The following is a 15,686-nucleotide window of genomic DNA, read 5'->3' on the forward strand; positions in this document are numbered from 1 at the left end:
CTCATCTCAGTTATTGTATCCCTTACAGTGTAGTGAATGTGGACTTTGTTTACTGTTGAGTAACCTGATATGCTACTTAAGTGCCATTTTTGACAGTCAGTCAGAATGCAAATCAAATAAATTAAATGATTAAAATACCCTCGGGGCAGCTAGCAAGATAACTGAGCATTGCATTTAGAATTACAACAAATTCTAATTCTAGAATTACAACAAAATATGAGATAAAACGGACAATAAAATGGCAGGGACAAAATGTGTAATGCCTGGGAAAATAAGATTATATTGCATGAGAACTACATGATGGAGTTGGTACCAAGCAGGCTGCTTGGAGAAGAGAATTTCACGATCAGCCTGCCTGCATGGAGCCGGCTCTCTTCCCTAGGAGCACCTGCCTCCCCACCAATGGCTGGAGCATGCAGAGAAAGGCCTCAAGCCGATCGCAGCTTTTAGGCAGGTTGGAATGGAAATGGGCGCCAGAGGTTCTGTTGCCCTATTCTGAAGTGAGGCCTCAGGTCATGCTGTCTAATAGTATAATTTCTTGGAAACAGAACACAAAATCAAAAACTTACCAAAACTCTGTCACCTATTTTGAGTTCTCTTTCTCCTTTCTTTACAGAACCGGCTTCAGAAAGGTTTGAGATGGATTCGCTTGCTGTTTTCGAAAGATTGCTGACTTGAGAAGCAGGGTGCTCCTTCGCAGCAGGAGACGTTTTGTGCGGAATACCTGTGGGAGGCAGGTGTGCAACTGCGGAAGGCGAAGACACAAGGCTAGCAGCTGACACAGACGTGGGTGAAGTTGCTCGAGAAGCAGAGGAAGCCTGAGTACCATTGGATTCGTCCTCCGCCACCACTTTCCGCGTTAGCTTGGAGGGCCTTGTGAAGATTCCTCTCAAGGGCTCGCACTGGAAATACCGGACTCCGGCCACAGAGCCATCGTTTTTGCCAATGGGCTCATCCAGAACGATTCCTGCCCACTGTCCCGGAGCGAACTGTGTTTCTCCCAGGAACTGAATAAAGCCGGGCTTGTTCCCATTGACCCAAACACGCTCCCCGATTCTGAAGTCATCCACAAACTCATCCTGTGTTTCTAAGGCAGGTGCAGCCGACGTTTTCTCACTGGCTGCTGATTTTTCTGGTGGGACTAGAAACAAATGTGAAAGAAAAGAGACTTACTCTGCAGTTGTACGTGCCTCAAATAAGATAGCTACTGTCTGCCTTTCTTATTCCGAAGGAAAAAGAAAACGGATTGTGCAATCGGGGAGGGGGCTGAACCTTGGCCACAGAAACCAAATCTAGCCTAGGTCAGGTCCAAATCTCCGCCTTCCGAGCTCCCAGATGGCCAGGCTCCGTTGCCATGGGCACACCACCTTCGCCCGGCCAGTTCTGCTTTGGGGGCTTCCTTGGTTTGATGTGGCTTCCCTCGACTCTTAGAAGGGCCATATCCCTCTCCCAGCAGCAAGAGCTCTCGTAATAGGCTTCTTTTTGGTATTTTGACTTGGCACTGCCTTCAGCGCTGCTGCATGCAACCTCAGCGCTGCCACGTTACAGAGAGGCAACCTCTAGCATGATGGGATGTCAAACTCTTACCAGAAGCAACAGATGTCGCCGTTTTCTGAAGCACGCTTCCAGGCTTGCTAATCTTGGTAGGAGCCTTAAGCCCACTTGGCTTCAACATGCTCATCTTCTCTTTCACTGCTTGTTTAATCCCTCTGTCTGCAAAAACTACCTTTTCCAAAGCATCGATGCAGGTATGGTTTCCGAGGTTTGCTTTTGGGTTAAACCTGTGCAAAGAGGGGAAAAAAGGAAATATAAATGCTCTTTTTGCTTTGGAACTGCTTGTAAAGAAACTTCTGCACCCAAATCATTCATTCTGAGGAAGATTAAAGGAATATTCTCAGAGCAAAGATGGAAACTACCACGTACTAGAAATCTCATTTTGTCAAAAGCATATTGACTTTTTAAAAAAAACTTAAAAAGATATCTAAAGTGTTTGTGACTGCTGTTTTCACATTCAGTGTTCAGCTAGCAGCAGCCGCCAGAACTCTTTACAGAATACCACTACAGAAAAGACTCAGCCATTTGAGTCATTCAGAAAATTCTAGGTATTTACAAAGTGTTTCAACGTTCTAAAGCAAAACACACAGCCTTACAAGGAAGAAGAGTGATCAAGGAAAGAAAAGTAATTGGCACATGTTTGGGGAATCAAAGCCTTTACGATCCAAACAATAGCAAAACCCCTTCAAGATAATCAACAGAGCACCCTCCCTTGACTGCGAAGGAACAAGCGTCCACCTCTGCTCTAGCAGCACTCCTTGCTGAGGATCCCGAGACTTGTTGGCCTGGTATACAGTTCCCCATACAGTGCCCCAGATCAGCTTCCTTGGAGCCAGAGCAAGAGAGGATGTTGCTAGGATGAGTGAATAACTTTGCTTTAGGGGCCTATTATAGGCTTTCCAGAAGGAACCACACCGACAGATTCCTTTCTTGAAGCAATTTGCATCTAGTCTTCTTCACCTGGTGACCAGAGCGACATGCTTTAATTGCAACGAGAAAATGACAGATTATTTTTAACTCAGCACATGCTGAACTGTGATCTAAATGGCTATTTACAAATGTGCAACTTAAGCCCAAAGGTGCTTGAAAACAAGCAGCGAGCAGGCTAGTGGCACAGGAAAGACAAACAATTAAATCACCTACAAGCAGCTTTCCCGAGGGGGCAGAGAGGTTCCAAAGGGCACCGCAGAAGTAACTTGCTTGCTCAGCCCTTTTCTCAGAACTTGACACATAGGCTATGGAACGCAGATCCCGCTGTTTACGCAGTATCCCGGCAGCACTGCAGGCCTCTGTGGTGCAGCGTTAGATAATCTTCCCGGGACTCCTACCAGCACCCTGAGCCTGGGCGGAAGCTGGTCTCTGAAGCAGAAGGGAATGCTCCGGTGCAGAAAGGCAGGGCGCGTCTCCCTCTCCTCCTGATCCCCAGGTTGACAACTGCGGTTCACGTGACTTGCACCCTGGCTCTCGCTTAGATGCTCATGGTAAAATAAAAGCCAGCCACCCCCTCGCCATTTTGCACAAAGACTGAGGTCTTGTCTGGGCTCTGCTACACCTCTTCCCCTGCTCTTACTCCCCATGTTATATGCTTGCATGACACCCACTGGATGACAGAGAGTGAAAAGGCCTATAAAAGCACAACATGCATGTGGTGGAAGCACATGCTTTCCCTATGGAGGAAGGGACTAAAAGGAAGCATTCTGCTCTATTTCCTGGTATTCCATAGGCACTTAAAAGCCACAATTCATTTAGTCTAATGCCAGTGGTGTAAATCCCTTGAGCTGAAACACCCCCTGAAGCCTTTCAAATGATTATTCCAGCAGATTAACCACACAAAGTAGTTATGCGGGGAGGAAACGGACTGGCATTCCGAGTATTAAAAGTTAGCTGCTAAGAAATCAACATGGGGCAACCATGATCGCACCAAAAATCTTTTAAAAATAAACCACAGAATAGTCAAGGAGGAAAGGACAGGCTCGTGATTCTGAAACTGGGAATAAAAACAAAACAGATTTATAGTACTCAAGGTTAGCTAAAGAAGATAAGCAGTATTAGGCTTACTAACAGATGTGGATGGCAGAATATGGCCATCAAGAAAATGACAGAACTAAGGAATATTTTTTAAGAGGCTCACCAGGTTCTCTTGCAAATCCTTGTGGAGGTTTTGGCTTGTGATTTTTTCCCCCATGTTTCAGGTGTTCTGCACTCCCTGGCATTGTTTTAAACAAATGCCATAATTAGAACAAGCAAAACAAATGCTATTTGTCCATATTATCAAGTTAAGCCACGCTGCTGAGGTTGGGGGCAGCCCGTGGTCCCGCTATGACTTGAGACGCATGAGGAAGGCTGGCAACAGCAATCCCCACTCAGGTTGCATCCCTGTTCGGCTACTCTAATGTGTGATTCATGTGAATGCCCCCAAATAAAGTTCAGGAACTGCACTTCCAAACGCAGCAACCTCTGTTGTGTTGTGATCTTGCACAACAGGCAGATCAGCACAGCAAGACCAGAATAAGCCTGGGCCCTTCTGACAGATCACCTGTTGTGATGGTAAAGGTTTCCAGAGTTCACAGAACTCTAGACTAGCACATTTTGGATTTGGCATCTAATCCAATCAGTGTAGAAAACAGATACCCTGAATGTTTAAATGGAACATTATACTCAGTGCTAATCAGGGCTATAGGAAGTATGGTGCTTTACAGATGCAGTTCTCAGTGATAAGCAAGAGTTCTTTTTAACTCACTTCCTATTTTCTTAACCTCAGAAAGGATTTCCTCCCATTCTAACAGAGTACTAAAGATTTTCACAATCTCTTCACTATTACTCAACTACTAGCTAAGTAACTAAGAACTTAGCATGCTGTGCTACTTTTCAAAGGAGCATCAAATTAGATCATTATGGAGCATTTCCTAAGACTTCAGGGTGTCCATTTAAAAATAATGCATTTGGAGTAAAGAGGAAAAAAGAGTTCATGCAAAATGAAGGATTAAGCAGGTGATTTTTGTGTGTGTGCATGAAAGAAACTTGGATGAGTAGCAGGCAATATGTAAGACGTGACACGGAAAGGCAAATTAAACTTCTGCTCTCTCAATACTGTTTGCTCAGGGTTCAAAACAAGAGTGAGTGGTGGCAAACTCACTCCACCACTTCTAATAATGATGTATTATGTTTATTTATTTTATGTGAGCCGTCCCGAGGCTGTAAGCGATGGGACGGCATACAAACATTCTAAATAAATAAATAATACATAAACTATGGGCAAACATGAGAAATCAAATTCTAAGGTAAGCATTATAATTTTGCTCACTATGGAAAGGAACCTGCAACTTCAAATGGTGGCCTTAGAATCCTTGTAAGTCAGTTAAGAGGGGTGATGCTCCTTCTGCTAACTTCTCTGCTTAAACAAATGCAAATTCCAGAGGCAAGGGTACTGCGAAAAGAGCAGACGTTATGCCAATCCTTCACACACTGCTGGAGAGGCCACGCTCCCGGATTTACAGAAGAAAGTCCTCGGTTTGAAAGGAAGTGCAATTAGAGAGCGTAACAAAGATCTTCAATCTCCCCCTTCACAGTCAGCACCCAAACAGGAAACCAAACAAGTGCACCAGACACACGGCGTTGGTCCTCCCACTATGGGAAGCTGCACTATATTTCTACGTAAAGCAAAGTAATACTCTCTAAATTTGCATCTATGCAAATAATTTAAGCTGGCAATTTGCATAGGAGCCCAGCTCCTCCTTTCCTGGCAGTGCATTTCCCCTTTTGGCAATGCATAGTGGCAATCTTACACACAACTGAAACCCAAGGATGTCTTTCCCAAAACTACATTTTGAAGAAGCAGTAACTGACCTATATGTGCAGGTGTAAGGCAACAAAAAGTCTATTTAAAAGCTGGTGCTCTCCAAAGAGTACCTACCCAAACCTGAGATATGGCTCCTGTCTTTCCAGCAATGGTTAAACGCGATGCTAATGCTCAGGACAGCTTCTAGGAATCAGATCCTTCTTGTGTGGTGTGGCCTGAAACACCCTCCACTTGTGCTATTTAATTATGCACAGCGAAGCCTATGAGGGTGGGCTCTCCCCCTCCCCCCTTTTGTATTATGACTTCACTGGCTCTGACCTCACAGCCAAGGATTCAGGAATGTCTGCAGGAACGCCTCTTGGAATGCCGCTGCAGGCCGAGCTCCCTGGAGAAGGCGGAGGGAGGGCTTCCCAGTCAAGCCATTCCAACACACCGCCCAACAATGCTAGCTTTGTCACGGCATTCCTTGGAAGAATAGGCTCTTCTTTCCGTACCGTTCCTTATAAATTATGGAATAATCATTTTAAATAGCAGGAACATACACACTGCTGATGTTACTCTCCAGCAAAAAAGGGGGGCACAACTGGCCATGGTGTGGAGGGCACCCCCCCCCAACAAAAGGCCCAGGAGCTGCTCTTCCTCCTTACAAGGAGTTTATCCCCCTACCTCTTACTCTGGTCCAGGTGTCAGCAGCACTAGGAAGGATGGGCAGGAGGCGCAACTGTCACAGGCTCACTGGCTCGCTCTCCCGGCCAACCAAGCCAGTAGCAGCAGCAATGAGACAAGGGGGCAAGCTGCACGAGCAGCCGGTGAAGGTTGACTCACTGAGGAAGGGAACTGGCCATTTATTTGCCCAAGGGCTCCCCAAAACTGGGAGCCGATCCTGGTGGTTCTCCAAGGCACTAGTGGGGACAGTAAAGAAAAAGAATCAAGGAAGCAAGGACCACAAGGAAAGAATGCACATGGATATTCCTGGGCTTAATTTCAGGAAAGAACAACAAAAGGTCAAAAGGCTAGTTCATCCAGGAGTTCTCTAGCTGGCTTTTGGAAAGACAATAACCTGGCTTGCGTGGAAGGTTATAGTAGGATCTTGTAGAATTCTGGTTTAGGAGATTAATTCATCATGAATCCTATTTTCAGTGGAAATGCAGCTGCCAAATCTTAGCACGGGCTCTCTAGCTCTGAAATCAAGATAAAGAGGGGCAAAAAATAATTTAAGTAAGGCAGATGGCCTCTATTTGGCTATAATCCAAATAATATGGGTGAAATTAATTGATGGGTGAAAGTTATTTAAGGCTATATAGGACTGATTAGCACAGTTTAAGAAGGGGCAAGAACTATTTTGCTTTTTCCTAAGGACATAAAAGTATGCCAAAGCAATGAACTTACGCTGTGCATATACTATACATTCTGCCTTGAGCTACGTCTTTGGCATCACTGAAGTAAAGTTACTTTTCTCCCCACAGGTTACTTGAATGCAGAGCTGCAGTCTGAGAGGGGCTAAAGGGACTGTCTGCTCAGCAGGATTAATGTCACTGGACCACCAACAGGCACAGCCATTATCTCCTTTTCAAGTTGAAGTATTCCTTTCTCTTCCAGCAACCTCTGCATAATGACATTTTGTTTTCACACAGGAGCTCCCAAAGCTACCCACAGAAAGAAAATAAAATGCTTTCACAGACAAGAAGCTCAGATGCTCCTCTACTGTATTTCCTGGCTCGGCTCATTCATCTATTAATCCCGTTCTCTGCAGTCAGGGGTTATGCATCTGCTGTGTCATTTGTTTTCTTCAACAGAGGCCGCAAGTCAAGCTACAAACAAATCCCCTCGTACTCTTAAGCTCTGGCTACAGCTTCATGCACTGTATGATTAAGTAAGAAACATTCAAAAAGTGCATTTTCTAAGTCTGGAAAGACAGCCCCCCTTGTACACGCTTTTAAGGGGAAATGTAGGTGTTCCTTCCCCAGCACTAGAGGTATTTGCCTTTAGTTTCTGAATAGTTCTGTTCTGAATACTATTTGCCATTAGGCTCCTCTAATTCAATGCTGTCAGCTCTTAAAATGGCTCTTTAAATGACGCCACAGCAGCATTCCTTCATTTGCAATTCATATATGCCCCTTTCTATTCATTTCTTGCTCCAGAAGGCAAGAACCTGGAGCTCCTTAGGGCTGTGCAGAAGGGAAACTGAATGCACTGAGAGCACTTGTAAACTTTCCCCTTAGCCATTTCAGTAAGGAGCATTTCAAAACAACTAAAAAAACAAAGTCAGATCTACCGGAGATAATTCAAAAAAAGAAGAAGGGTTACAAATCAACGGCCAAGTTCTTATTTTCCAAACAGATGAATTCAAGGTCTATCAACATTTATGTCCAGCAGTTAATTGGAAGGGAAGTAATCAGACTGATAGCAACAAAAATTATTACAACATTGTTGGTGAATATGGGTTAGGGCTAGGGATCTCTTGCCAAAGCAAGGTAAGTTTAGCATGGAAAACTACTCATATGGAACCAAGATGGCAACAAAACCAGCCGTATTTAAAGTGTCCCAAAGGAAATGCACTGCAGACCAAACAAGGAAGAAAGAGAATCCTGAGGAAAGTTGGTGTGAGAGAATAGAGCACCTGCGTCACCTGAAAAGGCCTCAGCTCCAGTCCTCAGCATGTCCAGTTAAAAGAATCAGGCATCATGTGATGGGAAAAACTCTGCCCATGACCTCTGGAAAGCCACTGCCAGGCAGAGCAGGCAAGCCGCTTCCTATGTTCCTTAAGTTACCATTTTAGTCTTTGCAGAAGCATGGCAGCTTGTGAATTTATTCCAACTGTATCCACAGCAACAAGATGAGGAGAACAGTTTATCCTTCAGGCAAAACCTAGCTATCTGTCTGCTGCACATGCATTAGCAGCAAAACAAACAGCCTACCTACATACGTATACGAAGAAACACTCCAAATATCTGGGTACTTAGACTTTATTTATCAACTTTTGAAACTGAGTGCCTGCATCCACACACACAAATTCTCTCTCTCTCTCTACTTCACTATTAATAAAGATATTTCAGATTGGTAAAAATGCCTCTCCTGTAACACTATCACACAGTAAAGCCCCTTGTTCGTCATCAGCAGAATCAGTGCACAACTTGATTCCTAAAACTATCCTCCTTAAGGATCTAAGAACCATTCCGAGCAGAATTACAAATACATTATAAATACAAACTATGTTACCGTTTCTCAGCAGGACTTTTGGAACTTGAGTTGATTTCCTTAAGTTAATGTTATGAGGGACTGTTTTCATCTTTCCAAAAAGATCGTGTGTAACAGAAAACAGACAACATGCCTCGGCATTACAGAGTAAACTTGTGACGCACCAGCACCCCGTCCCAATCTGTTCTGTTACAAAACAAGACAGCACAGATGAGCGGAGAGGCGGTTCCTCTCTCTTTCAAGGGTGCTGTGGAGAAGGTCCAGATAATGAGCTGTTACTCTCAGGACGGGAGCTAATGGCACATCTTTCCTTTCTTTTCCGGGGGGGGGGGGGCATGGAAAAAGCAACACCCCTGCCCATAATGCAACACAGGCACATCAGAGACGGTTGGCATGAGACATTTCCCATCGACTCTGCAGGCCTCAAACTTTCTGTTCAAGCCAGTTAAAAAATCCATCCCACCTTCTGATATGACATTCATTTCTCTACTTAAAGTACATTCTATATGACAGCAGCACAGTCTCAAAGTTAAAGCTATAAGGAGAAAAGATCTTATCTCTCTGCAGATCCTATGTGATTTATGCTCAGCGCTACTGAGGGCCTTCAAAATTCTATGCACACAGGTGCTTTATCTTCAGCAGGCTTGTAACATGTGAAGGTTGCTTGGCTACTTGGCTGGCTCCTACCATGGGTTGTGGCTTCTGAACAACCAGATAATGACACACTCAGATAGCTATTTTGAACTGCTATGGATTGTTGGTGATGCGTCTTTTTTTCATCTCTTTCCAAACAGTAACTGTCAAATTGAGAAAATTCCCACCTTTAATTGGAAGAGGAAATGAAATGCAGTTATTTTAGAAATCAAAGGCTCACAGGAGGGAAGGTGTGAGTTGTTACACTTCAGTTCAATTTGCCTAGATGTATTTACTGCTGATCAGAGCAGTGCTTACTTTTCTAATATCTGTAGGTGCCATGTCCTATTTCTTTGTTACAGATGCATCCTAATCTTGCTCTAAAGAACGTTTGTTGTTACGTGCCATATGGCAAACCTGTGTATGAAAGCACCCCAAAATGCTTTATCCTTGCTCAGCTCGATTCAAGGCTGTGGTTTCCTTTATGGAGTCAACCCATCTCCACCCCATTTCGTTTTCTTCTTCTGTCTTCCATTTTCCCTAGCATGATTTGTCTTCTCTGGGGAGTTTTGCCTCCTCATGATATGCCCAAAGTACAACAGTCCTTTTTCTTCCGAGGGAAAGTTCTGGTTTGCACTGATTCAAGACCTATTTGTTTATCAGAGTTCGCTACAGGAGAGAAATTATGCCTTAAACCTGAAAAGCAGAAACTCTCCAATTCCTGGGCAACCTTCAAGCTCCAGATGCATCTATAATTTCTATTTCTAATTTAATATTCCTGTGCAATTTTATGGAAGTGTTTGGAACATTTCAGGAACTGCTCAAAATGCAGAACAAGCAACCAAGTTAATTACAACTTGAAACGGCTAAAAAGGTGGGGGGAAAGGATGGAAAACGGAGTGGAAGTGTTTTACTGCCCTCCAGATTTTCTTCTGCTCCATATCTAAACCCATGTGGAATTAGCATGAAGAACAAGGCTGTCTCCCAAGACACTGTTAACAAGAAAGCTGGGTGGGAGTTCACAGTAGCTGAAAATGTACCTCAGAACTGTACCTCAGTAGCTGAAAATGTACCTCAGAACAGCTGAGATCATTGCCAATGTGCTACAAAAACCACTTCATTTAAATACCAAAACCCTCCTTCAGCTGAAGCAGCTGGAAACATGTTAACCCAACATCACTCCAAAGACTTAGTGAAAACTCCCCACAGGAATGCCAAGACTATAAACAAAGGAGGTTTTCATGAGTCATAGGCACCTTCCTGGCCAATTCTCAGACACTGCAAGGCTTGCATCTTAAATTTAATAACAAATATGAGCATTTAATCATGGCCTTTTAGGCAAGGTACTTAAAGAAAAGAGGGAGAAAGAAGGTGCAAATCGCTGCTGACAAGCTTGCTGATTTGGAGCCAAGATAATGCTCCTTCCTCAGCCACTCCCAAGTCAGATGCAACAAACAGCTTAAGAAAAGACTGTTCATTCAGCTGGTGCACTCTGAGAAACAACTAGCCATCTCGATATTTCTTGGCTTGGGTACCAAGCCTTCTTTTGCGCTAGGCTGTAGCTTGCAATAAAAAGCTCCCAAGGGGAAAAAACAAGTGAAACAGTGTCAAAATGCTCCTTTCCCCACCTCAGGCCTTGTTTATACATGAATGCCCATCCGTGCAAAGCCTCTGGTGTCTGTATCGGAGAGAGTGGGGGGGTCCATATTTCTTGGTCTGTGAATTGAACCTTGTCCTGAACAGGGTTGCACTCCCTCTTAGGGACAAGGTCCGCAGCTTGGGAGTGCTCCTCGACCCGGAGCTTTCACTGGAAGCTCAGGTAACAGCAGTGGCGAGGAGTGCTTTCCTCCAGCTTCGGCTGATTCATCAGCTGCGCCCCTATCTGGAGAATGACTGCCTGGCGACAGTGACACATGCGTTGGTGACTTCCCGTCTGGACTTCTGTAACGCGCTCTACGTGGGGCTACCCTTGAAGACGGTTCGGATACTTCAATTGGTCCAAAATAGAGCTGCCAGGCTGCTGACGGGGACTGGACGTTATGTTCACATGACTCCAGTTCTCCGTCAGCTTCACTGGCTTCCCATTGAAGTCCGGGCCCAATTCAAGGTGTTGGTGATGACCTATAAAGCCCTAAACGGCTTGGGTCCTGGGTACCTGAAGGAGCGCTTACATCCTTATATGCCCAGCCGCCCCCTGAGATCGGCGGGAGAGGCCCTTCTCCGGGAGCCCTCAGTGAAGGAAATTAGGAGGGTGGGTACTCGGAGGAGGGCTTTCTCTGCGGTGGCGCCTAAGTTATGGAATGCGCTCCCCAGAGAGGTCCGCCTGGCGCCGTCGTTATTTGTTTTTCGGCGCCAGGTGAAGACCTTTTTATTTAAGCAGTATTTTAAATGTTAATATTATTGAATTTTATTTGGCCAGGGCGGCTTGTTTTATATTGTAAGTTTTATATTATATATTTGTATTTTAATGTATATATTTTAAAATGTTATTTCAATTTTTTGTTGTAAGCCGCCCCGAGGCTTCGGCGAATGGGGCGGCATAAAAATGTTTTAATAAATAAATAAATAATAAATCTCCAAAAACACTTCCTAGACCATGGTTTCCAACTGCACCACCTCATACCTACTCACTGCTGAGGGTTTTGCGAGTCTGAGGCACTTCTGATGAACCTTTCCAGGAGTGTACACTCAAGAGCATCAGTTACTTCTGTCTTGCTTACTCACACGATCCTGTCTCTTGATGTCTGCGCACTACTGCTTTGCAAAATTTACAACATTGAGCACGGAGGTTCCAATGCAAAGTTATCACACAGGACTGAATGAAGCCTATTCTTTCCTGATGTACAGGGAGCCAGCATGACTTAGTGTTCCTTAACAGCACTTTTCTTACTAAAAATATAATAATACAAGAAAGAATGAATGTCAGTCATGGAACAGGAACTGCATTCCCACCCTTCTGCTGTCATGTGCTATAATGACTTCAAGAGTTACAAGACCTGCCTTTCCACTTATTGGGAAATGCAGTATAGCAACACCAATGAAGAGGACTGGCACTAAAAGGTGGGCCCATCGAACAGCACTCTCAGTCTACTAGACGTTTACTCTATTGTGCAAACCTGCCATAACCTGCCATAACATACACAATCAAGGGCCTGACTTAATTTACAAAACTCTGTACTCATGAAAATGCATTTGCTAAATCAGGGACTAACTATCCCCTATTTTGTGACAGAGGATTTCATTTGAGTGGACTGCAGAACCCGACAAAGTAGAATGAACCCAGCTGGTCTGTCACACCCAAAATTGCTATAGTTAAATGAATGATACACAACAGAAGCCATTTTGCTTACATAAATTCTAGGGTTGCAAATACTGTATAATAGCTTTATTTAGATCATGAGTGGGAAACCTTTTTCAGCTCATGAGCTGAATTTCCATCTAACAAAGATCTTGAGGCCTGCATTCCATCTGTAGATGTGGTCAAAGATTTAACTGGTGGGGCCCAAAAATGTGATTTTAGGCCTACTTAGAAGTAACCAGACAGGATTCACTCCTACATCACTCAGCAGTTTTCTCCCAGACTCTGCCCATACACTTTTTGGAGGATAAAGCGCCAGCGACTAGCTGGAGATAATTTTTTCCCAGCTGGCAGAAGTAGGAATGTGTGGGGAATAAACTGGATGGGGAAACCCCATACTGACTAGAGATTCTTCGTCCATGATTTAGAGGGATTCCTTCAGTGTGTCAGTTTTGGAAACCTAAATTAATGTTGTATGTTATCTTCAATCTGGCTAAAGGAACAACATCCACATGAAATACCATTCAAAAGACATATATCCCTTGAACCGTAGCACAGGCAAACAAAAGCATGCCTTGATCAGGGGGCTATTTAGAATGCATGCTGCAGCAGCACCATCCCACTGATACCCTGGTTATCCCTTTATTTCCACTCTTCAGTTTTGAATAATAAAACTGGAAACTCCCACCAGAGTCACAAAGTGATCCCCCCCTCTCTTTTAAGTGAAAAGCTATACATGTGATGCTGTTTGGGAAAGTAACAGCAACTTGACCAAAAAAAAAAAAAGGCAGCCATTTTGCTATTACTTTAGAAGGTAAAGGGTAGCACTATAAAATAGGAAAAATCCTTCCCACAGCAAGATAAGAAAGACATTACAAAGAAATTAAGTACCAAGTCCCTTTACTCACTTTTCCACTAGGGACACATTATACATTTCTGATAAATTTCTAGGGTTCTGCCAGCTGTTAAATACTTGCAGATTATAAAGATTAAAATAACATATGATTAAGGGGAAACATAACAGGGTCCCTATTCAATGTACTACTTTATATAAGCTGAAATTCTATTTCAATTTGGAACAGAAACAAAAACTGCATTATATTTGTCCTCTCTTTAACACATACCTAGCTTTATAACTTACTCTCTCTTTGTAAGTATACATTTAGAAGATGGGGGGGGGGCAGAGATTTTTACCTTGCATTTATGTATTGAAGAATACACATGACCTTTTACAGAGAAAATAGTACTTGCTAACATTTGGTTCACATGACACATACCATACTTTTAAAAATCACAAAGATACTAAAGTAGAGTAGAACCATCCTATCTCAAAAGCACAAATTGTAACATGTACTCAAACTTCATCATAAGCCTTTTTGGCCATAAATGTCAACATCTTTCCCTTGCCCAAAATGTCAAAAGGCTTTATAAACAAAGGCACAATGAAGCTTACTGGTAACATACACAAGACCAAGGAAGAAGCACGTCGTTCTCTTCATGTTTAGTCTGATTTTAAGCACTACAGCATGACTTCTTAAAAATCAGTATACATTAGACGTGAGAGACTAGTCTATCCTGGTGCCCACCCAACAGAATGAAGTATCAATGCTGTGGGATCCGTAGTTTACAGACACAATCATACACTCACCTCCCACACGAAACAAAAGTAAATAGCACCTTAAAGAGAAACTGATCACTGAGGAGTCAAGTGCTAGTAGGAAACAAGAGTAACTTGAAAAATAGGGAGAGTACATCTGCCCTTTCCTTGCAATCAGAGTATGCACAATTCAAGAGCATATACCTGATAAAGTCACAGAAATTCCCAGCCGCTCTACAAGGACATTCAAAATCTCTTAACACTCGTGGCAGGAAGTAGCGCTTTAAGGTGCTCCCTTGGCCAATGGTGCTCCCACCCCGCCACTGATGTCATGCTCCAGGCCGCACACCCGTTGATTGCTGCATCTCTCCACCCAGTTCAAATGGCGCGGCCTGACGGTTAGTGCTTCTGTGCCAGAAGGCGCCGGAGAAAATCGCACCCTTGCTCCGGCAGCAGCCGTCCCGAGCAAATCATTCAGGGTGCTCCACGCTCAGTGGTGTCCCTCTCAGGCAGGGCTGCTGCCTGGTTACCAGTGAAACCTGCTGCTGCCACCCCAGGCAATAGCAGATCAGATGACTTAGCACTGTCTGTGACGGAATTAGCATGCCGGCAGACGCCCTCCACCCCACAGTGACCCCTTCTGTTCTTCACAATTCGAGAACAAGATAAAGAATACCCCAAGACAAGCCTCATGGCTCACTGCCAGCTCGCAAACATCCCTGCCACCCTCAAAACTGCAAACGGAGAGGGGGGACTGAGCTCTGAAGCCCCTCTCTCTCCACATGCACATTCCTTCAGTCTCCTTTCCATTCATGAAGCACAAACTTAAGGACCATAGTGTGGGAAAGGGGCACTGCTCGGCCAGTCCAGATAAACAGCAGCGCACCAGATACACTGCCCTGAAGTAGGCGCAACCTCACACGCCGCTTTCCATCATCCTATTATCTTGACAAACATAGACTCCAGCCTCCAATGCCACTCGCCCCAGACTCCAATGCAGCTTTAATACATAACGGGGCTCCAGAGACAAATCAACAATTGCACCCAAGAAAGCAGCCCCAAGTCAGGTGAAAGAACACACCCCAAACTCCACTCACTCACTCACTCAAGCGATCCCAAGAAGGGCAGCCTTTAAGGGCCGCCTGAAAACAGAGCTACACATATTTGCCATCCCAAGTACAGTCCAAGCTAGAAAGCAGACCACAAGTGCTCATTCCGCCTTCACAAAGCACAACTCCCCAACTACACAATGAACAGGTTCACCGTCTCCACCACACCTGCCCAGTCTCCGAGCCTATACAATAGCCGGACCACAAATGGGGGCTGAGATATTGCCACTCTCCCTGACAAAGACCCCTACACAGCCCAGCACCGGCGCTACGCACAATTATCAGTCCACCTTGACAAAGCACAAAGAGAGGGTCTGTTCTCAAAAGGTAGAAAAGCAGGGGCCCAGGGAGACGCCACACAGGAGCAAACAGAGGTACAGCATGAGCCCCCCCACTCCAACCCAAGCATAATATGCGTGCATCTGTCTCCCTTCCAGCACTCCATCTCTCAAACTGGGGTGGGAAGGCACATCCAAGATCTCTCCAATTGTGCAACAG

General features: G+C 44.5%; 1 protein-coding gene across 11 annotated transcripts in view; it reads right to left on the bottom strand.

The window, feature by feature from the left end:
* Positions 1 to 15,553, bottom strand: part of CLIP1 (CAP-Gly domain containing linker protein 1) — a 74,054-nt gene extending 58,501 nt beyond the window's left edge. For 8 of the 11 annotated variants that reach the window (XM_044440590.1, XM_044440582.1, XM_044440589.1 and 5 more), the window contains exons 1-2: positions 1,588 to 1,781; positions 570 to 1,141 (exon numbers count right to left, since the gene is read on the bottom strand). In XM_044440590.1, coding sequence (XP_044296525.1) covers positions 570 to 1,141; positions 1,588 to 1,681 — 666 coding nt within the window. In that variant the 5' untranslated portion in view covers positions 1,682 to 1,781. Of the gene's footprint in view, positions 1 to 569; positions 1,142 to 1,587; positions 1,782 to 8,572; positions 9,695 to 14,130; positions 14,255 to 14,283 lie in introns of those variants that run through there. The other 3 variants (XM_044440583.1, XM_044440584.1, XM_044440585.1) reach the window with 3 other exon arrangements.
* Between the last annotated feature and the right edge of the window lie 133 nt (positions 15,554 to 15,686).

This window comes from Varanus komodoensis, unplaced genomic scaffold (assembly GCF_004798865.1).
Source record: "Varanus komodoensis strain SLA01 unplaced genomic scaffold, ASM479886v1 scaffold38, whole genome shotgun sequence".
In the NCBI taxonomy this organism is placed as follows: domain Eukaryota; kingdom Metazoa; phylum Chordata; class Lepidosauria; order Squamata; family Varanidae; genus Varanus; species Varanus komodoensis.